Source organism: Dreissena polymorpha, chromosome 5 (genome assembly GCF_020536995.1).
Source record: "Dreissena polymorpha isolate Duluth1 chromosome 5, UMN_Dpol_1.0, whole genome shotgun sequence".
NCBI lineage: Eukaryota > Metazoa > Mollusca > Bivalvia > Myida > Dreissenidae > Dreissena > Dreissena polymorpha.
The window spans coordinates 51,347,568-51,375,269 of NC_068359.1; the positions used below are offsets into that span (position 1 = coordinate 51,347,568).

General features: G+C 34.1%; 1 protein-coding gene across 2 annotated transcripts in view; it reads left to right on the forward strand.

The window, feature by feature from the left end:
* The first annotated feature begins 17,268 nt into the window (after positions 1–17,268).
* Positions 17,269–27,702, forward strand: part of LOC127832410 (uncharacterized) — a 37,618-nt gene continuing 27,184 nt past the window's right edge. Inside the window, exons 1-5 of one of the 2 annotated variants that reach the window (XM_052357871.1) lie at positions 17,269–17,373; positions 22,962–23,089; positions 24,305–24,388; positions 26,930–26,995; positions 27,363–27,452. In XM_052357871.1, the coding sequence (XP_052213831.1) occupies positions 17,316–17,373; positions 22,962–23,089; positions 24,305–24,388; positions 26,930–26,995; positions 27,363–27,452 (426 nt within the window). In that variant the 5' untranslated portion in view covers positions 17,269–17,315. The remainder of the gene's footprint in view (positions 17,374–22,961; positions 23,090–24,304; positions 24,389–26,929; positions 26,996–27,362; positions 27,453–27,702) is intronic. The other variant, XM_052357872.1, reaches the window with a different exon arrangement.

Below are 27,702 nucleotides of genomic sequence, written 5' to 3' on the forward strand. Positions count from 1 at the left end.
AACCCAGGTCCTCATGAGAAAACCTAGGTTCTTGGGATTATTGCGTCGAACCGCTTGCCATAATTTTGTATATTGGTGAGGATGGACGTATTACATTTGTAATTATCAATCCAGAAGATATTTAAATGTTATCAAATACTGGGTTTTGTAAACTGTTAAAAACTCCAGACAACAAATTTATTAAGAAATATATTTAACTCTTATATGAAATGAGCATCGTTAACCTTTAAATAATAATTGGTGTACATTATTAAAGGGAATTGTTAAATTGGGGGATTTTATGGACGCTTGGCTATTCCAAGATGTTTGTTATGTTAACATTTCATAATCTGCCTTAATGGGCTGTCCAACAGGCAAAGCGTCGTTCGACGCTATCGATATTTTGGGAAACTACGAGGATTGCTTATATAGCTAAAGAATATCTCCGTAATTGACGTGAGCGTGGAATAGTCGAGTGGTAAAGTTGGAGGTCATTTTACTCCAAAACTCCATGACTCTAGGGGTCAGTGGTTCGAGCCATGTGGAGGTTAACTTTTTTTTTCTCCTTTTTTTTTAAATTGTATTCTTTTTTTTTTTACTGGAGATTTTTAGTTCATTTTTTTTAATTTATCAATATAAAGCATTTAAAGCAGTTAATGACAAGCTTGAATACATGCCAAAATATGTTGGACAGTCCCTTTAAGACAACGACTGAGCGACACATTTATCCGAAACTGGAATAATAGGCTTGACAACTCCAGCAGAGCTAATTTATACAAACAAATTGCAATACTTCGTTTATCAACCGTACCTAAATTATTGTCAAATAAGTAAATTCAGAATAAGTTTTTTTTAAATTACGTCTGGCATCACATAGGCTGTACATTGAGAGTGGCAGATAGGCACGTCTCCTCCAATTCCATTACAACAAAGAAAATGTACAAGGCGCTAGCAAAAATGTTTAGTTTCAGTTATCTCAATATGAAGTATTTGTTATATTCATTATTGTTTAAGTTTCATAATTACGTATTGTTTCTTTTTCGAATAACTAGTCGAGTATTTGCTAGTATTTAATAGTAACGTTATATACAGACAATGCAGAAAGCCTTAGTCTTAGAAAGGAATATTAAATGTCCCTTTATGATCATTCTTATTATTTTATTATCATTTATTTAAACATTTTCAAAGCCTTATGGCTATCTATTTTTCGATTGCGAATAGGTAGCCAAGATAAGGCGCTAGCAAAATGTATAGCTTCACTTATGTCAATATGAAAGTATTTTCTTATATTCATTATTATGTAGGCTTCATAACTACTTATTGTTTCTTTTTTCGAATAATTAGTAGAGTCTATGCTAGTATTTAATAGTAACTTTAAACAGTCTTTAATATAGAGCTTTTAAAACAATAGATATGTATAATAAAATAAAAATGATAAATCATGCTTTTACTACTCTAATGTGTAATTATAAAGACTAATAGTTATTCGTATTATGTTATATAATATGGTAACACACATTTTTTATCACTAATTACGAGGTGGTTACTATTACTCTTACACGCGCATATAATTTTACATGCCCGCGTTTGCCTGCTTATATGTTATCCAACCAATAATTTTGTGATAAATGTCATGTATAATTATCATTATTATAATTGTTAGAATTTTTACTGGTTTGCTTTATCGGCTATATTTGTCATTTCATCAATATCTTTGCAATGCATTGTATGCCAATGTATATTTTATGAATTGCATTATTATCATTATTATGATTATTACACGTTTGCTTTAGCGGTTTTAGATGTGATTTAATCAACAATTTTGAGTTTATGTTATGTAAATTTACATAATATACCTTGCATCATTATAGTAGAAAATATTTTGTTATTATTACTACTACTACTACTACTATTACTACTACAACTACTATTATTATTATTATTATTATTATTATTATTATTATTATTATTATTATTATTATTATTATTATTATTATTATAACTATTATTAGCATTATTATTAGTATAAGTATTAGTATTATTAGTATTATCATAATCTAGTAGTAGTATTTATGTTTCAACTGTCATACATTGATATCCGTCTATATATATATATATCAAATTTGTAAACACTGTATGCATAAATATTGTCCACTTGGGCTGTTATTGGCCTTCTGGATCCTATATGAAATAAACAAACAAAAAATAAACTTGACATGCATATACATGTAATGAGATAAGAGAAGGTCAATTTGATGATTAGTGGCATAACGTCATTCAGATTTATACAAAGGACATTTTATGGTGGGGATGGGGGAACTTCATGTAAATATCATTTAATGCATGCCAACTTTTCAGTATGATAAATGCGAATGAGTTCATACTGTTTCTTTTTTATCTTACCAAATGAATGTGATGTCATTTTCAATATATTTAAGATATTATTTTCTGTTATCATGAATGCATGCACATTCATTTCGAATCTTACAAGATTCTTATTTATTATGGTTTAAACAACTTGAAAAGAAATATATTTTTCTTACTAGCAAGTAGATTTGCACGCCCTATTTAATGATGTCATGGAAACGTTTCATACATATAAAGTCGCTTTCCTTCTTAATAATAATATTTAATTTATGCAACTGATGTCATTGTTTTATATTTTAATTCAACTGGAAAGCTGACGTCAAGTACATATATATTATATAAATAAAGAGAAGTAATCTAGCGCATTATTTGTCGATGCAGTTATATCATTTTATTTTCACTAACGCGACCGATCCTATTTTGTTGCCGAATTTTTGTCCTTTTAAATCAAGTTTACAGCGAAAAAACTCACTATTTTGGATTACATCTGTTAATTTGGAATATTTTATCAAAATTATGTTTGTGACATCTCAGATTTAATTGTATAGAAGCGATGTTATATAGACGTTTGGTCTATGAAAGTACCTTTTTGTAGCGGAAAATAACATCAACAGAAAAAATAAAGTAAAATGAAAAAAAACTGCTACCTATTATTATGTTTTGGCCATGTTATTGGAAACAAACAACTTGTCTACGCCTTAATATCAAATATAATATTTGTGTTTCATTTTATTGATATACATGTCAAAAACTGACAGCTGCATATTATTTTAGCAAACTTCCATTTGAAATAATTTAATATCCTTATGTTTACCTCAAATGTAGGGAACTTGCATATTTCCCGCATTATGCATTTCGCTGGGCAATTTAACTTCTTGGAATCAGTAAGGAGGAACTTTTTTCCTTTTGTATAGGTCCCATGATCAGTTTCTTCCTTAAATTAATATAATAATAATAATAATAATAATAATAATGATAATAATAATAATAATAATAATATTAATAAAAATAATAATAATAATAATAATAATAATAATAATAATAATAATAATAATAATAATAATAATAATAACGACGATGATGAGGATGACGATGATGATGATGATGATGATGATTATGACAATACAAAATATGCAATATAATACAAAAATGAAAAAAAAACAATCTTTCAAAAATCAATCTTTCAAAATAAATAAATCACGTCAGACACATCACAACAAAGTATTAAAATAAGAAAAATGAAAAAGCAATCTTTCAAAAATCAATCTTTCAAAATAAATAAATCACATCAGACACATCACAACAAAGTGTTAACAGTATTCAATAATCATTAAATAATTACTTCAAAAGTCTTATGATAACAAATACTGTTTCAATCACTAGCAACTAAAAATATATTATCGTGATTACCATAATTAATTTGGTGAGTCGAAAAGTAGTCATGTCATTTGGAAACCAAAACAGTTTCCTATTCAATTAAAATGTAAACTGCAATTCATTCAGATGAACAGCTTATAAGAAGCAAACGCAATATAATATTTGAAAAAAACACACACTAGAATTTGCTATCAATACGTGTCCAAAATGTTTAAAATAAAGCACCGTACTAGGATGATTAAAAATAGTGAAAATAACAAATTACATAGTCTGAATCAGCTAAGCCATCATGTTTTATATAACATTTGAATTATTACATCAAATTTGAACACGATGGGACTAACAGCTTGAATGCTTACATTAACTAGCGGTATGTATAAGGTTTAAACATCAATGTCTGCATATTACAGTTATTAAATTCAGATATTGCAAGGAGCTGTCATGTTGGGTTAATTTGAATTATTATAAACACTCTTTACCTTGTTTGCTTTTCTATGCTTTTTAAATTTAGTTTTCCTGTCTTTTCCGAATTGGCAGTCAAACGTCTTGGATCCAATAAAAACAAATGGGATCCCATTGTAGTCCTGTCGACCGACCTTGACTTGATCTCTGTCCTTAAGATACACATGTTTAGCTCGTTGAATGCCTACAAAATAGAAGTTACCTTAACGTTCCAGTTGCACATTCCATGTCAAATCCCGGCATAAAAGTGTTGCTTAAAAAGCAATATATTCTCCACCCCTTTGGTCAAATTTTTCACATAGCGCATAAGTCCATATAAATGCAAGCGTTCGGGCGCGCGCGATTGCGTGCGCGTGTGCGTCTGTGTGTGATTTTCTTTTTTGTCCGCACGCACGAATGGATGTACGCACACAAACCTGCATCACACATACACACACGCATGCCCGCACGCACACACACAGTTATTTGCAGTTTTACACCAATTTAGTTATATACGCATCGCGTACGCGAGCGAGAAGCTTAACGCTGGATGAAAGTTAATAAGATGACTTAAAGAACATGATTTAATATTTAAGACTGTAGACGTTTTCCGTGAAAACAGTATTGTGAATAAACGATCCAAAGCCAAATAGATTAAGTGAAAAATGATTACATGTAACCGACGTCATAGCAATTCAGTATGAGATAACGTTAGTATAACATGCAGAGAAATTCTTTATTTTTTGCATAATCGTGTTCTTTTTTGGAATGCATTGATCGAATGATTATGTTTGATTAAAGAATTTATTTCCAGTTCTATGCATGTGGTATTATGATGGAACGCGAACTTATTCAGCTGGTATGGATATGAAAACAAATGTATAGGGAAAAGCCTATATTAAAAATAAGACGACCAACTCAAAGAACATCAACTGAACAAACTTCCCGCGTTTTAACTTAGGAATCTGTCTGTTTACGCATTCAAGCTTATTTGAATGAAATTAATGATTGTAAAATTGTTTACCGTCCGGAACTATTTCTCAGTAAATATCGCGTGGAATTTCACTAAAGTTAAAATAAATGTGTATTGTGCACGTGTAAATTGTTTGTTTTTTATAGCCTTGGTAACTTCAAAGTTACGTCCCCTTTATTGATTGAAATTGAGGATTTGTTCTTGCCCGGAGCTGTTCTTCAGAAAGTAATGCATGGAGGCTCATGAAACTAATAATAACTATGCATCATCATAAAACGACCGTGCATGCGTAAATTCTATTTGGATAGCCTTGACAATTCCAGACTTATTTGATGGATATTGAGGTTGTTTTTTCCCACTGTTTCTCAGTAGCTATTGCATTTTAAGGTGTATGAAACTTAACATAAACATGCACCCTCATAGTACCATGGTGCACACGTAAATTTTGTTTGGCTTGTCTCCGTAACTGGTAGTCTTATGTTTCCTTAATTGATGGAAATTGAGGAATTCTTCAATCCATAGCTATTTCTCAATAACTATTTCATGAATGTTCAATATACGTAAAATAAATATGTATCAACATACTGCGGTGGTGCAAGCCCAAGTTCTGTTACAGAAGCCTTTCATAACTCGAGAGTTGTGCCCCCTTTATTACTTTAAATTGAATTTGTTTCATGTTCGGAGAAGTTTCTCAGTTACTTTTGCGTGGAAGTTCATAAAATATACTTACATATACATGCATAACATTACACTGCGCTGGTGCACATGTAAATTCTGTTTGAACAGCCTTGGTATTTTGAGAGTTATGCCCCTTAATAAATCAAAATGTAAGTAATATTGTCAGTCCAGAGCTGTTTAGAAGTAACATTTGCTTGGATTTTAATGAGACTAAATATAAATGTGTGTGATCATACAGGGATGGCGCATGCATAAATTTCGCCGGGATCGGATTGGTATCTCAAGAGTAATGCCCCTTTTTTGATTAAAATTACTGTATCTCAAGAACTATTGTATGAAATATCATGAATTTTGATTTAAATGGTATGTGTCATATTGTGGTGAAACACTTGCAAGTTTAATTCAGTTATGACCCCTGAATTGATTGAAATTGATAATTGATATGTATCTGCTGCCGTATGGAATTGAATGAAATAAAAAATTAACGTGTAATAACATTTTTCAGTGGTTCTTGCACAACATTCGTCAGGATGATTTGGTCGGTTCAGAGTTGTATACTTTGATTGAATCTTCAGATTTTTTTTAACTCGGCGGGGGATATTCATCTAATTTGCTTGTGTAATACGTTAAATTTTATTTATTCATTTTACTATATGACTACTGAAGCAAATTAAGCAAGAAATATGTATGGGCGTCAGCACAAATACTATTTAAATCATCCAACGCATTTGAACGAAGCAATTGTGCATTTGGAACAATGCATGTACTTACAATCTCGTGTTTTTTTCGGCGTAGCTGTTTTACGTCACCTTTGACCTTAGGTGACCTTTAAACATGACCAATAACATTCCAATAAAATATTCCGCGGCTAGATCAGAATGAATACACTTTATTTATTCAATTGGCTGATTTGAGCATGATTCCACAGAACATCGGCAAAACGACCGCGTCTTTGTTTCAATGTTAAATGCGTGTTCAGAATGAATCTACTTTACCTCTCAAAACAAAGGCTTGAGGTATTGAAAAATTTCACAATCATCTCAAGACATCCATACATTTTGTGTGTGCCCCTTTTAATTTGGAAGATTGTCAGCGCAATAGCGTTTGTACTTAAAGGCATTGCATTCTGTGATCATGTATTTTTTTTAATCATAAAAATATTGTTTTTCCCTATTCTGATTTTCGTTTTGACCAAACTATACTATAACTATACTATAGACAGCCTCAAAAATGCTTTATAACATGCTAAAACCGAAAACAACTAAATATAACAAGAAATATCTTGAAATGTCTAGTAGGCGTAAACGCTGACTTTTAAATAAAGTTTTCAATTTACTGTTCTGATTAATTAAATAAAATGAACACAAAAGTTGAACTATTATGTTGTTGTTTTTCACTTGTAAGGTGCATATTCGCCGCATGAAATGTGTGTTAGCATTTTCAAACTACTCATTAGTGTAAGTAGATGAAAAATGCACTACGGGAGTGCACACCATGTCTCCTCACATGCCTTATTATGAGTATATTTCTTCACTATCAAAATGTATCGTATGTTAATATTTGATTTAAACGCAGTTTTATTTCGAAACATTTAAATCACACTTTCATAGCCGCGTCATGCGAAAATGGGTCTTCTGCGTTTCAGCCAGTGTTTCTTAAACCCAACATGTGCATTTGCGCAGTCAGGTCAGAGGCGATGCTGTTCGCTATAAAATCACTCAATATGTTCATTTTATATGATGGTGATTACAAATTGTCTTTATATTCAGTTCTCATTACCATTTTCATCATACTTTCTATGCTTTCAGAACGTCCAAAAAGGGCCATGTTGTTGTTATTTTGTCTAAGTAATCTCTATAAAATAAATAGGATGATAAAAAGTGCACGCAAAGCTCGACCCGTGCGTTATGGAACTCTCTTAATAAATTGGCGTGTGTTCATTTCAAACTTGCGATTAATTTTGAAAAATGATTGCGTCTTAAATTCTGCACTAGCGAACAACTTCAGTGCCTTCAGCGCTTTGATAATGCATTGCATTCCATCTCGCCAGGTATAGAGTTCAGTTCGCTGTCAGTACAAGACTTATTATATAAACTCTCTCGCGTTAACCCGGTGAACATGACCAGAAATATCTTTATTGCAGATATTCGGATAATTATGGAATGTCAATTACTGGGTTTTTTCTCAATAATTCCATGATAAGTACTAGTTTTGATTCATTTTATAATGCGAAATAAGCCACGAAATGTAATGGATTTACATGCGATGCTGCTACGAACTGCGCACAAAAAGGCATTTGCTATCTCATTGATATAACTCTGTATCTTTCATCAACCACAACCACAATCAACGCCGTATATCTTTTTAGCTCACCTGAGCAAAATGTGCTCATGGTGAGCTTTTGTGATCACCTTTTGTCCGTCGTCCGTCAAGCGTCGTCCTTCGTCCGGCGTCAACTTTTGCCTTGTTAACACTCTAGAGGCCACATTTATTGTCCGATCTTCATGAAACTTGGTCAGAAGATTCATCCGAATAATATCTTGGATGAGTATGGAAATGGTTGCGGTTGGTTGAAAAACATTGCCCCAAGGGGGGCGTGGCATATTTCCTTATATAGCTATAGTAAAACCTTATTAACACTATAGAAGCCATAGTTATTGTCCGATCAGCATGAAACTGTGTCAGAAGGTTTATCCCAATAATATCTTGGACAAGTTCGAAAATGGTTCAAGTTGCTTGAAAAACATGGCCACCAGGGGGCGGGGCATTTTTCCTTATATGGCTTCATGAATCTTCATGAAACTTTGTCAGAATATTTGTTTAAATGATATCTTGGATGTGTATGAAAATGGTTCTGGTTTGTTTAAAAACGTAGCTGCCAGGGTGTTCACTAGTCATGAAAGTTGGAAAGAACATTTTGTTCAAATGACATCTTGGGCTGCTAAGAACAGGTCAGTTCCTTTCCTCTCAGGTAAGCGACTTTGTGCCTTTCAGGCCCTCTTGTTTAAACATATTTCTTGTTCATATTGTCCGTCGGACAATCTAATGTAAACGTACAGTTGTTTCTAGTATCACAACATATTTAAACCAAATAAAATTTTTAGTGCTAAAATCACAAAATCGCACGAGATATACCACGTGCATGTAAAAACCTCGGAATAAATAAAGGCTTAAAGAGCTTAAAGATAAAGCGTCGTGCGACGCGGAACGATATTTTTGGAAACTACAAGGATTGCTTAAATAGCTATTAAAAATACATTCACTGTCCGCATGAGCGTGGATAGGTGAGTGGTATAGGCGAGAAGCTTTTTACTTCAAGGGTCAGTGGTTCGAGCCCTGTTAAAGGTTGTTTTTTTTCCTTTATTAAATGGTATTCTTGTTTTTTTAATGAATATTTTTACTTCAAATGTTTAAATTTATCAATATAAAGAATTTAAAGCATTTAATGACACTCTTCAAAACATGCCATAATCTGTTTGACGGCTCCTTTAAAAAGGGTGTTTGTTTCCACTAACATCGCCAAAACAGTAGTTAACAGGGGTGTAAAATTACGGTCACCCGCTCGCATTGGCGACTTGTTATTAGACTCAGGCGATATAAATTCTGAAACACTCACCCGATGGGGTGACCGCATTTTCATCAACATAAAATCGCTTTCTATGAATAAATCATTTTCAATCCTATTTTTCGCACCTTCTCGGTGTCTGCACTCCTAGAGCAACAAAAATTATGCCCGAATGCTCAACACCCTGGAATTTCACGTCATTAGCTTATATAGCGCGTGCCACACATGAAAACGTCTTTTCGAGGTGGTCTTAGGAATCAAGTTATGTACGTTTTTCCTAACGCACGAAATACATGCGTTGTTTGAACTTTCAAAGCAGCTTATTTAACGTCATCATATGTCTTGTGTGTAGAAAAAAATGGATACGCTTTTGGGGCTTAACATTGTTACCTGTTCGTATAACCCATAATTGCCATTCGAGATTTATTTAACTAAATTAGTTTTATATTTTAACGTATATGTAATTCATTAAAATGGGTAAGCCAATAGAGTTATTTTTCTAAATTATATTAAACAAATGATGTGCTATACATATACATCGCAAGCTATATCGCGATCAAGATTCACGATCCATGTATCTGCAGTGTAGTTAAGTTAACAACTGATGGCTTAAAACATACAATCATTTACATTTTACTGTAAAAAATTCGGTGAAACCACAAAATAAGTATGGGCGAACTAATTTTGTTCTTTGGTGGCCCTGCGGCGCGACTTGACTTAAAATGCACAAACAAAGTTTAGGGTCGGCACACAAAAGTAGGGTCCGACGGATAAGTGGAAACATGCAACTTTTTGGGGGCTTATCCAATGCCATTGATAGTTGGTACGTCATTCTAATGCTATTTACCAATATATACGAAGAGAACATTATTTTAATGACAATGTTATCTTTTGAAATATTTCAGAAATATGACCCAATGCTCTGAAAAGATGGTATTGTTATGCTGTCGTGCCCGACGTAATGAAATAAAAAAGTGGGATTTTTTTTAAACAGCTGTCGACTTATAAATTAAGATTTGTGAGCAGAAAGACCTAATGGGCGTTAGTAATTTTTATAACTCAAACGAGCAGTGACACGCGTCAATCCGGATAAAACTTTTGTCCGAATATATGTATTCACAATGAATTCCTGTTGCATTAAAAAAAAACATACTAGTGTTTCCAAAATTTCTTGGTGACGAATATACGGCAAACCGTGTGTTGTTGCTTATTTCGTGGCGTCGCAAACGTTCTAGCGCCTCATGTACCGATACAAAACGTTCACATGTAAATTCGGTAGCCATATTGTATTAAAGTAAAATAATTAATGTAGTAGTCGTAAAATGGACACGTTGGTTATTTTAAAGTTCAATGTGGCCATATACAACTTGACATAAAGATTATTTGCTTTATTTTCAAAGTTCAATCCCTGTGGCCATGCGTGAATTGGAATAACATTAATTTGTGCAGTTTCAGATATCAAATTTTACATTTATTAGTTTATTAAAGGCTCATCAGTATATATACAATCACAACATACAATAAAACATAAGCATAACAATAAAATGCTGCCATTCGAAAGTATAGAGTTATATGAAACTAGAGTATTATATCAACACAAGAATCATCATATAATTATAGTGAAATGAAAGGGAACTAACCCCCGAAATCAAATTACAGAAAACTGTAACATGAACTACAGAGTTACCTCTCTTCCAAAATACCATAAAATTATAATAGTCTCTAATTAAATCTGGATATTGTTGTGGTCATATAAGACTTGGATTTAAACTTCCATTTCAATGGTCAATCACTGTGGCCAAAGAAGACTTGTTAAAATAGACATTGATGTTATTTCAAGGCCAATCGCTATAGCCATATACGATTGGAATAACGTAAACAGGTGCTATTGCAAACGTCAATTACTGAGGTCATATAAGAATTTTCATATTGTTTCTATTGCAAAGGTCACTGTGGCCACATGCGATTTGTTTAATAGATATTAGTGTTTTTTTTCGAAGGCAATTTACTGTGGCAATAGACGAAAAGCAATAAAAAAATGGGGGATATTTTAAATGTAAATAACTGAGGCCAAAGACAACTTTTTGTGATCGATATTTGTGTTATTGTATATATCATTTGACTTGTCGACTGTAATAAAGCAAATTGTTAATATTCACTCAATATGACCATGTACGATGTGTTTTACGATCGCAAATAGTGTTTCATATGTCAAGCACTGTCGCAATAGACGTCTTGGTTTAATGATGTTGTGTCAAAGTGTTGTTTCACTTTGACCGTATACAACTTGCAATTGCATTAATTTGTGCTATTTCAAAGGTTATTTACTGACTCTCTAAAATTTACAATTTTGATATCCCAAAGGATGCTTTGGCTGCATATGACTTGGTTAACGATCATTGGGGTTTACGCAAATGTCAATAATTGTGGCCGTAGACATCTTGGTTTAATGATCATTGGTGTTGTTTCAAAAGTCAATCACTGTCGGCATAGACGACTTGGTTTAATGACCGTTTATGTTGCTTTAAAGGTCAATGACTGTGGCCATACACGACATGTTTACATGGATGTTAGTGTTATTTCAAATGTCATTAAATGTGGCAATAGTCGACTTGCAATGAAGAACATTGGTGATATTTCAATGATAAACTACTGTTGCCATAGTCGACCTGCAATTAATAATATTGATGATATTTCAATGGTAAATTACTGTGGCCATATTCGACCAGCAATGATTAATATTCATGATATTAATATTTTAAAGGTCAATTACGGTGGCAATATTCGTCTTGTAAGAAACAACATTAGTCGTATTTCAAAGGGCAATTAGGGTGGCCATAGTTGACTTGCAATGAAGAACATTGGTTGTATTTCAATGGGCAATAACCGTGGCAATAGTCAAATAGCAATAAATGACATTAATGCTATTTTACAGGTCAATTACTGTGGACATAGCAAACTTGCATTGATGAACATTGGTGATATTTCCAAAAAAAAATACCGTTGCCATAGTCGACTTGCAATAAGAACAGTGGGGACATTTTAAGAGTCATTTACTGTGGCCATAGTCGAATTGCAGTATTGTACGATGGTGTCATTTTAAGAGTCATTCATTGTGGCCATAGTCGACTTGCAGTAATGAACGATGGTGTCATTTTAAGAGCCATTTACTGTGGCCATAGTCGACTTTTAGTAATGAACGATGGTGTCATTTTAAGAGTCATTTACTGTGGCAATAGTCGACTTACAGTAATGAACGATGGTGTCATTTTAAGAGTCATTTACTGTGGCCATAGTCTACTTGCAGTAAAGAGCAGTAGTGACATTTTAAGATTCATTTACTGTGGCCATAGTCGACTGCCAGTAATGAACGGTGGTGTCATTTTAAGAGTCATTTACTGTGGCCATAGTCGAATTGAAGTAATGAACAATGGTGTCATTTTAAGAGTCATTTACTGTGGCCATAGTCGACTTTTAGTAATGAACTATGGTGTCATTTTAAGAGTCTTTTACTGAGGCCATAGTCGACTTTTAGTATTGAACGATGGTGTCATTTTAAGAGTCATTTACTGTGACCATAATCGACCTTTAGTAATGAACGATGGTGTTATTTTAAGAGTCATTTACTATGGCCATAGTCGACTTGCAGTAATGAACGATGGTGTCATTTTAAGAGTCATTTACTGTGGCCATAGTCGACTTGCAGTAATGAGCAGTGGTGACATTTTAAGAGTCATTTACTGTGGCCATAGTCGACTGCCAGTAATGAACGGTGGTGTCATTTTAAGAGTCATTTACTGTGGCCATAGTCGAATTTAAGAAATGAACAATGGTGTCATTTTAAGAGTCATTTACTGTGGCCATAGTCGACTTTTAGTAATGAACTATGGTGTCATTTTAAGAGTCATTTACTGTGGCCATAGTCGACTGCCAGTAATGAACGGTGGTGTCATTTTAAGAGTCATTTACTGTGGCCATAGTCGAATTGAAGTAATGAACAATGGTGTCATTTTAAGAGTCATTTACTGTGGCCATAGTCGACTTGAAGTAATGAACAATGGTGTCATTTTAAGAGTCATTTACTGTGGCCATAGTCGACTTTTAGTAATGAACTATGGTGTCATTTTAAGAGTCTTTTACTGTGGCTATAGTCGACTTTTAGTATTGAACGATGGTGACATTTTAAGAGTCATTTACTGTGACCATAATCGACCTTTAGTAATGAACGATGGTGTTATTTTAAGAGTCATTTACTGTGGCCATAGTCGACTTGCAGTAATGAACGATGGTCTCATTTTAAGAGTCATTTACTGTGGCCATAGTCGACTGCCAGTAATGAACGGTGGTGTCATTTTAAGAGTCATTTACTGTGGCCATAGTCGAATTGAAGTAATGAACAATGGTGTCATTTTAAGAGTCATTTACTGTGGCCATAGTCGACTTTTAGTAATGAACGATGGTGTCATTTTAAGAGTCATTTACTGTGGCCATAGTCGACTTTCAGTAATGGACGATGGCGTCATTTTAAGAGTCATTTACTGTGGCCATAGTCGACTTCCAGTAATGAACGGTGGTTTCATTTTAAGAGTCATTTACTGTGGCCATAGTCAACTTGCAGTAATGAACGATGGTCTTATTTTAAGAGTCATTTACTGTGGCCATAGTCGAATTGCAGTAATGAACGATGGTGTCATTTTAAGAGTCATTTACTGTGGCCATAGTCGACTTGCAGTAATGAACAGTGGTGACATTTTAAGAGTTATTTACTGTGGCCATAGTCGACTTCCATTAATGAACGGTGGTTTCATTTTAAGAGTCATTTACTGTGGCCATAGTCGACTTGCAGTAATGAACGATGGTGTCATTTTAAGAGTCATATACTGTGGCCATAGTCGACTTGCAGTAATGAGCAGTGGTGACATTTCAAGAGTCATTTACTGTGGCCATAGTCGACTGCCAGTAATGAACGGTGGTGTCATTTTAAGAGTCATTTACTGTGGCCATAGTCGAATTGAAGTAATGAACGATGGTGTCATTTGAAGAGTCATTTACTGTGGCCATAGTCGACTTGCAGTAATGAACAATGGTTTCATTTTAAGAGTCATTTATTGTGGCCATAGTCGACTTTCAGTAATGAACGATGGTGTTATTTTAAGAGTCATTTACTGTGGCCATAGTCGACTTTTAGTATTGAACGATGGTGTCATTTTAAGAGTCATTTACTGTGGCCATAGTCGACCTTTAGTAATGAACGATTGTGTTATTTTAAAAGTCATTTACTGTGGCCATAGTCGACTTGCAGTAATGAACGATGGTGTCATTTTAAGAGTCATTTACTGTGGCCATAGTCGACTTTGAGTATTGAACGATGGTGTCATTTTAAGAGTCATTTCGGTGGCCATAGTCGACCTTTAGTAATGAACGATGGTGTTATTTTAAAAGTCATTTACTGTGGCCATAGTCGACTTGCAGTAATGAACGATGGTGTCATTTTAAGAGTCATTTACCGTGGCCATAATCGACTTGCAGTAATGAACGATGGTCTTATTTTAAGAGTCATATACTGTGGCCATAGTCGCATGGCAGTAATGAACGATGGTGTCATTTTAAGAGTCATTTACTGTGGCCATAATCGAATTGCAGTAATGAACGATGGTGTCATTTTAAGAGTCATTTACTGTGGCCATAGTCGACTTTCAGTAATGTACGATGGTGTCATTTGAAGAGTCATTTACTGTGGCCATAGTCGAATTTCAGTAATGAACGATGGTGTCATTTTAAGAGTCATTTACTGTGGCCATAGTCGACTTGCAGTAATGAACGATAGTGTCATTTTTAGAGTCATTTACTGTGGCCATAGTCGAACTTTAGTAATGAACAATGGTGTCATTTTAAGCGTCATTTACTGTGGCCATAGTCGACTTGCAGTAATGAACGATGGTGTCATTTTAAGTGTCATTTACTGTGGCCATAGTCGACTTTCAGTAATGAACGATGGTGTCATTTTAAGAGTCATTTACTGTGGCCATCGTCGACTTACAGTAATGAACGATGGTGTCATTTTAAGAGTCATTTACTGTGGCCATAGTCTACTTGCAGTAATGAGCAGTAGTGACATTTTAAGAGTCATTTACTGTGGCCATAGTCGACTGCCAGTAATGAACGGTGGTGTAATTTTAAGAGTCATTTACTGTGGCCATAGTCGAATTGAAGTAATGAACGATGGTGTCATTTTAAGAGTCATTTACTGTGGCCATAGTCGACTTGCAGTAATGAACGATGGTGTCATTTTAAGAGTCATTTACTGTGGCCATAGTCGACTTGCAGTAATTAGCAGTGGTGACATTTTAAGAGTCATTTACTGTGGCCATAGTCGACTGCCAGTAATGAACGGTCGTGTCATTTTAAGAGTCATTTACTGTGGCCATAGTCGAATTGAAGTAATGAACGATGGTGTCATTTTAAGAGTCATTTACTGTGGCCATAGTCGACTTGCAGTAATGAACGATGGTCTTATTTTAAGAGTCATTTACTGTGGCCATAGTCGACTTTCAGTAATGAACGATGGTGTTTTTATAAGAGTCATTTACCGTGGCCATAGTCGACTTTTAGTATTGAACGATGGTGTCATTTTAAGAGTCATTTACTGTTGCCATAGTCGATTTTAAGAGTCATTTACTGTGGCCATAGTCGACTTGCAGTAATGAACGATGGGGTCATTTTAAGAGTCACTTACTGTGGCCATAGTCGACTTGCAGTAATGAACGATGGTGTCATTTTAAGAGTCATTTGCTGTGGCCATAGTCGACTTGCAGTAATAAACGATGGTCTTATTTTAAGAGTCATATACTGTGGCCATAGTCGACTTCCAGTAATAATCGATGGTGTCATTTTAAGTGTCATTTACTGTGGCCATAGTCGACTTTCAGTAATGAACGATGGTGTCATTTTAAGAGTCGTTTACTGTGGCCATAGTCGACATTCATTAATGAACGATGGTGTCATTTTAAGAGTCATTTACTGTGGCCATAGTCGACTTTCAGTAATAAACGATGGTGTCATTTTAAGAGTCATTTACTGTGACCATAGTCGACTTGTAGTAATGAACGATGGGTGTTATTTTAAGAGTCATTTACTGTGGCCATAGTCGACTTGTAGTAATTAACGATGGTTGTCATTTTAAGAGTCATTTACTGTTGCCATAGTCGACTTTTAGTAATGAACGATGGTGTCATTTTAAGAGTCATTTACTGTGGCCATAGTCGACTTTGAGTAATGAACGATGGTGTTATTTTAAGAGTCATTTACTGTGGCCATAGATTACTTGCAGTAATGAACGATGGTGTCATTTTAAGAGTCATTTACTGTGGCCATATTCGACTTGCAGTAATGAACGATGGTCTCATTTTGAGAGTCATTTACTGTGGCCATAGTCGACTTTCAGAAATGAACGATGGTGCGATTTTCAGTGTTATTTACTGTGGCCATATTCGACTTTTAGTAAAGACTATAGAATATTTATAGTCAAGAACAATAATTCGATTTTATGACCAGGTCGATACCAAATGTAGTCGTGAAGACGCGGGAACGACCTGTAAATAAACTACAACAACACACTCGATTTTATAATAATCTTTAGTGGTAAAGGATGAGGTGTGCTAACGAATGCAATTTGAAATATTATTTTCTCACGCCGTGGCTAGACTTCTAGAAGGAAAGAACTAAAAAAAATAGACTATTTGTTTTAAATGTATTAGTCCGTCGGTACCGTACATATTACGAACAAACGTATTCGCTTTTAAATGTAACTTAAATCTTTTAAACATCATGCACCAACTATTTAGCGTTGAACTGTTTTGCTGAATAAAAAAAATGTTGCGTAATTTGGTGTTTCACTGCCTTTTTGCAGACAATGGAAAAGAGACATTTCAGACAATGGAAAAGAGACGTTCCCCACTTTTCTCTCCTGACTACACACATACACATACCATAGGTTTGTTTCATATGTATATGGACAATCTGCGCGTTATTTTTCATAAATGTTAATTTCATGAAATAATGTATACATATTTAGACTTGCAATAAATACCACTATGAATTTTCAATGGATACTAGAACGACAGGACTAAGTTATGCATTACTGTTACCTTATTTCGGACAAAACTTTTCGGATTACCATAGCTTAATGTTATTAATGTGCTAATATAATTCATATTATTTATGAATGGCCAGCATAGACGGTGCAAAACTTTAGAATGGCCACAACTAATTTGGAAAACCAAGCTGTTAAATGACAACTTTACATTTATATCAAATTCAGTGTACTTTTAGAACTGATTTTCTGAAAATGCAAAGGGAAACAACCTCTTTGCCATACATGTTTTACTTTGCCAGTTTGATTGAGATTATTTTTATATGGGAAATAATATAGGTGCATTACTAAAGAATTATCACAAAAAAGGTGGAAAACCAAGCTGTAAAGTGGGTATTATCAAATAAATTGCAGTTTGAATACTTTCAAAACTCATTTTCTTAAAATACAAGGGACATAATCGCTTTAAATTAGCTGTTTATTGTTGTATACCAGTCAGGGCTTCCCCTGGCTCAAAAATTTCTTTAGCCAACATTTTAGCCAATTGGATTTTTTTGTAGCCAAATTTTAGAAAACTGTAGCCAAAGTTTTAGCCAAGCATTTGGGACCGCCTCGTGAAAGTCTATGGGTATAAGAACACAAATAAGTACAATATGAAGCTTAAATATATTTATTACTATAATCATCCTTTTAAAATATTGTACATAACAGAATATAAGTTTATAACAAAAAACATTTATAGATATACATACATCTAGATATACATACATCAATGTAATAATCATACTTTTATTCTACATAACAGAATATCAGTTTATACATACATGTACATCATAAGCACATGTTCAGTTCACATTGTTTACAAAATAAGCACATTTTCATTACATTAAAGATATTCATTCATGAGCACATATTTCAATCTTTGCAAAACATAACAGTTGATCAAGACTAAAGATGCTTTATTTTCAAAGCCTCTCACTTCATATTGTTAAACAGTTATATTTGGTCATTTGGATATGATATACATCAGCTTTGACAGCTGCTGTTGTTAAAACATTTTCTGTAAATGGTGGATGATTTCTAGGCTCAAATAAATGAATGTTTTTCACGCATATTTCTTGACAGAAAGGCCCAGATAATTGCCACCATCCATTCTAGATGCTGAAATATGATAAAATATAGTTTTACAAACTATCAACAAGAAACCAACACATAAATGTCCGCATCTTAAAATGTCCGAATTTTTAACATATCCGAAATATATTACAACGAGTGAATGGTATCCTTTTTATTTCCGAAATTGTTGGTTTCTTTATCAAACTTTACCTTTCCCAAAATATTAAAATAATGAAACAATTAAACAGAAATGCTCTCAAATACCTGTTGAAACAAGATTTCATGTGTTTTTGTGAAGAAATTGTTTTTTGTTAAATGCTTTTGCCAGGCCCGTGGTATTGACATAATGTTCGATAACACCTTTTGTTTTCACACCAGCAAGCGTTCTATACATAGATGGTGACGTCACTGCCAGTACACAATGCACCAGCAAGTTTCCTTTGTTTCGATGACCGGTTCTGACCGGTGTTGCTGCAGACTGCGTATCAAATTTTCTGGTTAATAACACGATGATGTATTGACGCACAGTCAACGGTTTAAAGAGTTTACTATCTGGGATGGTACTTGACAGGCAAAAAACGTTTCGCCGAGCATTTTCGCCAACCGAAAATTTTATTCGCCGAATTTTAAAAACGTTTCGCCGAGCATTTTCGCCAACCGAGAATTTTATTCGCCGAATTTGCGAAATTTTCGCCAACGGCGAATTTGGCGAACGACAGCGGAAGCCCTGCCAGTGGGTACTAAATTAAATGAGAATGCAATGGTAATTTTGTATAAAAAAACAAAACAAAAACATAGTCTGCAAATATTTTTTTCATTTTTAGCTCATCTATTTTTTGGAAAAAAAAGAGCTATTGTCATCACCTTAAAGGGGCCTTTTCACAGATTTTGGCATATTTTGAAGTTTGTCATTAAATGCTTTATATTGATAATTGTAAACATTGGATCTCAAAAGCTCCAGTAAAACATCAAGTATAAAATAAAAAAAGGAAAAACAAGTAGCCAGTACCAGGGCTCGAACCAGTGACCCCCGGAGTCCTGGAGTTACTCTGAAGTAAAAACGCATTAGCCCTCTCGGCTATTCCGCCGGGTGTACAAAGTGAAAGTATTTTATACCTCATATTAGCAATCTTCGTAGTTTCGTAAATTTAAACGACAACAACAGAACTCTCCAAATTATTCAATCGTTTCGCGTTGCAACGCTTTATAATTTTTATTAGGTTTTCAAATCGTCAAACATATACATATAATGGCTATATTGGACTATGGTAAATGTTCAGTAATACTGTTTTCTCACAAATATCATAACTAAAACGAAAATTTGCGAATCTGAAACAACTTTTTTCATTTTTGTCAATTTACCAAACCGTTAAAAGATCCCTTTAACGTCAGCATCGGCGTCCAGTTAAGTTTTGTGTTTAGGTCCACTTTTCTCAGAAAGTATCAATGCTATTTCATTCAAACTTGGTACACTTACTAACTATCATGAGGGGACTGGGCAGGCAAAGTTAGATAACTCTTGCATGCATTTTGACAGAATTATTTGCCCTTTTTATACTTAGAAAATTGAAATTTGATTAAGTTTTGTGTTTAGGTCTATTGCTTTCATACTTGCAAAACTTAGTAACTATCATAAGGGGTCTGTGCAGGCAAAGTTATGTAACTCTCAGAGCTCCAGATTAGGGTCGTATTTTCGTAATTACGAATTATTTTCAAGTCCGTTACGTATTTATTTTAAAATCATGTCGTACAATTAAGAATTACAAAATCAAGTTACGAATATTATATTTACATTGGTTCTTATTGCTTTTTATTGAGTTCTTTTCGCGTATTAAAGATGTTTTCGGTGCTTATATAATTTGGTTATCGGGTTTGTTTAACAAAGCGCATTTTTTCCAATAAAAGCGGCGTGTACAGTCTATCTGTCAAAAAACAATGGTGGCGCCCAGGGAGCGTCCTAAAAAACTGCAAAGCATGCAAAAACACGCTTTTAACATACTGTATGCCAAGAGAGCCGAAGTTGAATGTTAAGAAAGACATTATAGAAAATATCTTATACTATGTTGTATGTTCAGTTGCCGAAATAGTCGGAAAAGCTATAAAAAAAACGCGACAGGACGGGTCCAAACTTAAACAAAAAACATTGAACGAGTGGAAGGGACAATTCCCGTGGCCAATCGTTGAAAAGATTGAAGGGGAGACCCGTTTTAATTGTGAAATATGTACAGTTTGGGCATATGAAGGTATTTGAAAAATAAAATTGTATAATACTGAATAGACACTGTTGAACTCGTTTAAATTAAGTTGCTAGTATGTTTATTTTGATTTTTTGCATGAAAATATTCATTATTATTTATTTTTAGGTCATTTAGAAAAGTTAAGAATTATTTTCCAAAACTTAGTAGTAACGTTAAGAATAAAATTTCAGAGTTAAGAATTATTTTTGAAAATCTTGTAGTAACGTTAAGAATTTCACAAAACCTTATCTGGAGCTCTGACTCAGACTGGCATTTTGACAGAATTATGTGCCCTTTTTATACTTAGAAAATTGAAAATTTGGTTAAGTTTGTTGTTTAGGTCCACTTTATTCCTAAAGTATCAAAGCTATTGCTTTCATACTTGCAACACTTACTAACTATCTTAAGGGGACTGTACAGGCAAAGTTATGTAACTCTGACTGGCATTTTGACAGAATTATGGGCCCTTTATATTTAGAAATTGAACATTTGATTTAAGTTTGTGTTTTGGTCCACTTTACTACTAAAGTATCATAGATTATTGCTTTCATACTTGAAACACTCGCAAACTATCATAAGGGGACAGTACAGGACAAGTTGCATCACTCTGGTTGTCATTTTGACAGAATTATGGCCCTTTTTGACTTAGTAACTTTGAATATATGGTTAAATTTTGTGTTTAGATCCACTTTACTTCTAAAGTATCAAGGCTATTGCTTTCAAACTTCAAATACTTTCATGCTATCATGAGGGTACTGTACCTGGCAACTTGCATTTTACCTTGAACTTTGAATGACCTTGACTATCAAGGTCAAATTATTAAATTTTGCTAAAATTGTCATAACTTCCTCATTTATGATTAGATTTGATTGATACTTTGACAAAACAACTCTTACCTGACATACCACAATAGACTCCACCCAAACTATCCCCCACGCCCCCCACCCCAGAATCCCCCCCCCCAATTTTTTTTTTCATTTTTTTTCAAGATCATCTAATAAATGACTTAACCATCACACTATACTCCCCCCCCCCCCACCGCCCCCCCCCCATTTTTTTAAATGATTAAAAAACAAAAATATTTGTTTATTATTTTATGTTTGAACCATCCCACCTAAGAATACCCCCCCCCCCCCAAAAAAAAATGTTTGTTTTTTGCATTTTTTTCCTATCTTTGGAATATAATGTAATAAATGACCACACACCCACACTAAACACCCCTCATCACCCCACTCCTCCCTCCTTTGTGATTGAAGTATTGAGATAGGTCCCTTCACCTTTAAAAGAAAAATAGATGAGCGGTCTGCACCCGCAAGGCGGTGCTCTTGTTTTAACACTTGTACTGAGCTTAAAAACCATAATAAGAAACGTTATAAGTCTATTTTAATGAATGTCTGGCCTCTGTTGGGGGTGTTTTATCCATTGTAAAAAATGTCATCATTAATCTATATTCATCTTTTAGCTTACCTACCAATAGTTTACTTTAATGCATTGATCAAAGCTGATAATTATCCCTCCACAGTGAAAAATTTACAAAGGCTCTGGGAGTACGTTTATATGGACTACCAAACACGCCAGTAGTCACTCTATAGTTATGTACAGTTGCGTCATAAAAAGACATACATGTATTTTCTTGACAGGCACAGGAGGAATTCAATTTGATACTAACTGGAAAACGTGCGTCAGGAATCTTAATCTGCTGCCTAAATTTTGAATATAACCTGTACAGTAACGCAGAATCATACTGTAATTATAACAATAATCGTTAACCAATAGGCTACCATGGGCCCAATCTGCTTACAAATAATTTTAAATGCTGACATGTTCATCAGGGAATTAATATCAGTTGAGGTATTATTGGCTCAAATGCTCAAAACTAATAATAAAATCTGTTGCTAACAACAAAGAACAAACTGCGGTTCCAAATTAATGGGGATGGTCAAACTTTGAGGTCGAAGGACGAAGCACAAAAGACAAAAAATGATAAAATGTCAGTCCATGGATATTTAAACAATGATCAGACCCTACAACTATAGTGAAACATTGCAATTTTACTGTGTTTTATTTTCCAATTTAAATTTTAATGCATATATGTAACCTTAGTCTTTTTAGTTGTAAATCTGGTCTTGGTTATAGAAATGGACGACGTTGCAGATGATAAGAAAGGATATGTGAGTGCTAAACCCAGAACTGGCATTGGAACCCATCCAGAAATGGTTTTGACCTCTCCGGAAACGACATACGAAATGAACATGGCTCAACAGGTATGTTACATTTGTATGGCTGAAATTTGAGATTATATTTTGTATATAATAATGTGCATGTCAAACTGAAAAAAAGTCTAAGACAAGCTTTTATTTGACAATGTTAACATGTGGATTTGTCAACTGTTTACTTTATTTTAATTATGTTCTGTTTTTATAGTTTTCACACTGTCCGTCTGTCTGTAAGTCTGTCACACTTTTCGTTTCCGCTCTCTAATTCATTTAGTTTTCATCCGTTCTTTACAAAACTTGGTCAGATGCTGTATCTAAACAATATCTAGGTCCAGTTTGAATATGGATCATGCCGGGTCAAAAACTAGGTCACCGGGTCGAAAAAACAAATCCAAGGGAAGTAATAAGCTTTAAATGGACATAATTATCTGACCTGCCAATTTATATATTTTTGTTAAATAAATCAAAGCGGCACAGTAGGCGGCATTGTGTTTCTGACAAACACATCGTGGTAAAAGGTCAAGGTCATCCTTCAAGGTCTAAGGTCAAAAATACAAATCCAAGGGAAGTAATAAGCTTTAAAGGGAGATAATTATTCAATATTGAACATAGCAACTTGATATTTGGCATGCATGTGTATCTCATGGAGCTGGTGATTTTGAGTGGTGAATCTACAGTCACGGTAGTGGCTTTGAAATACTTGCTACTAAAATAGAGATTAGTAAGAGACAATTATTTTCAAGGGAAGTAATTTATATAATTATAAATCTCAGATAATATATTTCCTTACCAAGAATTTAAGTTCTTTTCACAGTTACTGTACAGTTTTTGTGTTTTGATTATTTATAACTCAAATGATTGATTTGTTAAAGTTTTTTTTTAAATGATATAATTATTATTTCTTTCCTGTGCTAATTTGTGAATGGTAGGGTTCATTACATACCATTTGACTTATGTCCATAGATACATGATGAACTCTGGCTATGATCTCTTTGATAAACCACAGGCCTTGGTTGTTTGTCAGTGATGTCTGACTTGGTCATTTTTTACTGTCTACAGACCCCCCCCCCCGGTTTAAGTGGACAAAATCCAAGGGAAGTATTAAGCTTTAAAGGGAGATGATTTCTTTACCTGCCAAATGATAAATATAAATTTTATTTCAAAGCGGCGCAGTAGGGGGCATTGTGTTTCTGACGAAACATCTCTTGTTTTGTCAAATATGACCAATAAAAGAATCTTCACTCATTTTGTTTACTTATTCAGACGGGGGCTGGAGGTGATAATCAACTGCAGATAGATGAAGCCAATTCCCAAAGAACGTCTTCACAGATGAAGAAGCTGTATCCGGTATGGGGATATATGAGTTTTTAACCAGGTTTTCCGAAGGAAAAAACTGGTTATTAGATTGGCGAATGCGGGCGGGCTGGCTGGCTGGCGGGCTGGCTGGCTGGCGGGCTGGCTGGCGGGCTGGCGGAATAAGCTTGTCCGGGCCATAACTATGTCGTTCATTGTCAGATTTTAAAATCATTTGGCACATTTGTTCACCATCATTGGACGGTGTGTCGCGCGAAATAATTACGTCGATATCTCCAAGGTCAAGGTCACACTTTGAGTTCAAAGGTCAAAAATGGCCATAAATGAGCTTGTCCGAGCCATAACTATGTCGTTCATCGTCAGATTTTAAAATCATTTGGCACATTTGTTCACCATCATTGGACGGTGTGTCGCGCGAAATAATTACGTCGATATCTCCAAGGTCAAGGTCACACTTTGAGTTCAAAGGTCAAAAATGGCCATAAATGAGCTTGTCCTGGCCATAACTATGTCATTCATTGTGAGATTTTAAAATCATTTGGCACATTTGTTCACCATCATGGGACGGTGTGTCCCACGAAAGATTCACGTCAATATCTCCAATGTCAAGGTCGCCACGACTAAAAATAGATTTAAAAAAAAAAAAAAACTTACAAAGGGGGTTAATTTTTTTTTGTCATTTCAAAAGTTCAGTTTGAGTTTTCTCCCTTTATCAGATTTTTTTTCACAATGAAAACCTGGTTTTGTGACAATTTTGTCCCTTGTTATTACGATAATTTTAATTTTGTCAGCATTTGTAGTGTTCAAGCTCGCCTGGAAACAAAGTGCTCATGATAAGCTTTTATGATAAGCTTTCGTCTGTCTTGTGTTTACATTGGTATTACTTTGGAGGCCACATTTATTTTTGATCTTAAGGATATGAAGTGAGAAGATTTGTCCAAATGATATATTTTATAAGTTCGAAACTGGGTGTAATGTACGTGAATATCTGAATAAAAAAACTACGTCACCAAGTCAAAGTAAAGAAAAAACTTAAACTTAAGGAGTAACATTTATAATCAAATTGTCATGAAACTTGGTCAGTTCTAGTGATATCCATGCAGCAATTTTTTATTCAATTGGGAAAAGTACTTGTACCTGTCCAATAAGGAAAAAGCACTTAAAATCCTCAAATTGGGAAAATGTGACTAATGAAATCCTGGCATTGGAAAATGTGCGTCGTTAAATTGGTTATTTTGGGTGTTATTAATTTCATGGTACTTAATTGCACATACATATAAGATGTACCCATTTAAATAATTGTTTACAGGCATGCCAAAATGACCATTTTGTACTTAAGTTGGGTTAAAGATCTAATAAAGAACAAACAAAAGAAGCTGCTGATTTTCAACTCTCGCAAGCAGTGTCTTTCTCTTTCATTTATTTAAAAATTTAAATAATCTTTGATTGTTTTTGTTCTTTGTGTTGTTAATAACACTCTAGGCACATGATCATGGTCAACTTCAATAGACTGAAGAGATCCTTCAGCCTTTTTCCTTCAGCTAAACTTTGTCAATGGAACGCATCAGTTAGATGATGAACATGCGCTCTATTAATTGAAAGCTCTGTGTTATACAACTCGAGAGGGAGGTTACACACAACTTATTAATTGTATTTATTCACTGGCCGAGATCAGTTTGTTTTGGAACGAAATGGCTGTCTGTAACTTGCCTTCACTTTGGGAATTTTGGCAGACGCCATTTGGTATTTTTGCTTGATTGGGAAAGTACTGTTTAATGGTTCTTTATATAAATAGAAAAAATTCACTGCCATGGTTCACGCCAGCTCAAAGAAATTGTTAAGGCTGTGTCCACCACTTCTACAAACAAGTCCTCATTATTTTTTCTGTGATGTTGGCCTACATTCAGACTATTACAACATAATTGATGCCATTAAACAGCATTAACTGCATCATTTAAACTTATCAATACCCTTTTTGATAGTAGGAACTATCTTATTCATGGCACGTAAATTTCAACCTATAAAATAATGTTATATGTTTTCATTGATTTGACGCATCTCAAAAATGTATGACAATATAAAAATAATAATAAATGGTGGTGGAGGTGGCAGTGGCAGTGGCGGTGGTGGTCTTCCCATAATAAGCAGCAGCACCATTACCACCATCATCATCATCATGATCATCATCATTATCTTTTATTCTTCTGAAGTCCACATTCTCAAAATAGTTTCATTCCTTCAGGTTTCATGTGCGTGCCAAAGGGCCCATGGTCCTCTTGTTCAAAATATTCGTTAAGAAGTGACAATTTTAATTAATAGGTAGATCACTTCAATTACTGTTATTCATTATTTGTAAATTGAGTGTCCAAACACTCACCAAAAGAATTATCATGTTTAAAAAAAATTATGATTAATATGTAGGAATTATAAAAATGTTCACTTCTATAGCTATAAATCTCTTTATAATATATGTGGTGACCAATTTGTTTGCAACTTAATTTATTTCCTTTAGTTTTTTCTAAAAAAGTATTTTAGTCACAAACTTGAGCATTAATTGATATTGAAATCATTCAGGTTCTACAAGTACAAGACCACGGTTCACCAACAGGAGATAATGCATTGAAATCTTCATTTCCTCAGGTATTATTTACAATTTGATGCATCAGGTAAGGTTAGGTAAAACGTAAATGTGTTGCAAAACTGTTTCTGATGGACACCTTATAAAAAAAAAACATTAACAATCTTCGAACGGTCAAATTATAATAATGTGGCAGCTAATGAGCGCGTTGTTTCTGTATGTGCAAGATCTTTTGATGTCTAGATGGAGTTCATGTTATTTACATTTTGTTAATTAAGTCATAATATGTGTATCTGTACTTTGATTATGTACCTGTAGCTTAATAAATCAATAAAAACAAGGATTTTCTTCAGTATTACATCCTCAGATATGTTGCCTCTCTTTTGAAATCAGCTTGATTCACTGTATACATCATCATTTTTATTGCAGTCTGATATAGGAGAAATGAATTCACTGCCTTTGGAGAACACATCGCCTCCACCAATTTACAGTCTTTCTCAAACGCTTCGTTTTGCTCAGGTAAGAAATTAAATTTTACTTTTTCATGGAACTTTGTTTATCTACAAAAATGTGTTAAGTTTTCCAATATCTTTGCCTAAAAACCTATTCTGTATGTTTTAACTGCCATAAAAAACTTCTTCTGGGTAGCTCGCAGAAAATAAATCAATACCTAATACAAAATTCCCTATCTTTGACCAGATAATGTACATTACAAAATAGCATAAATAAAACTTGCTTATAATTGTTAGACTTAACAGTAAAGCTCAAT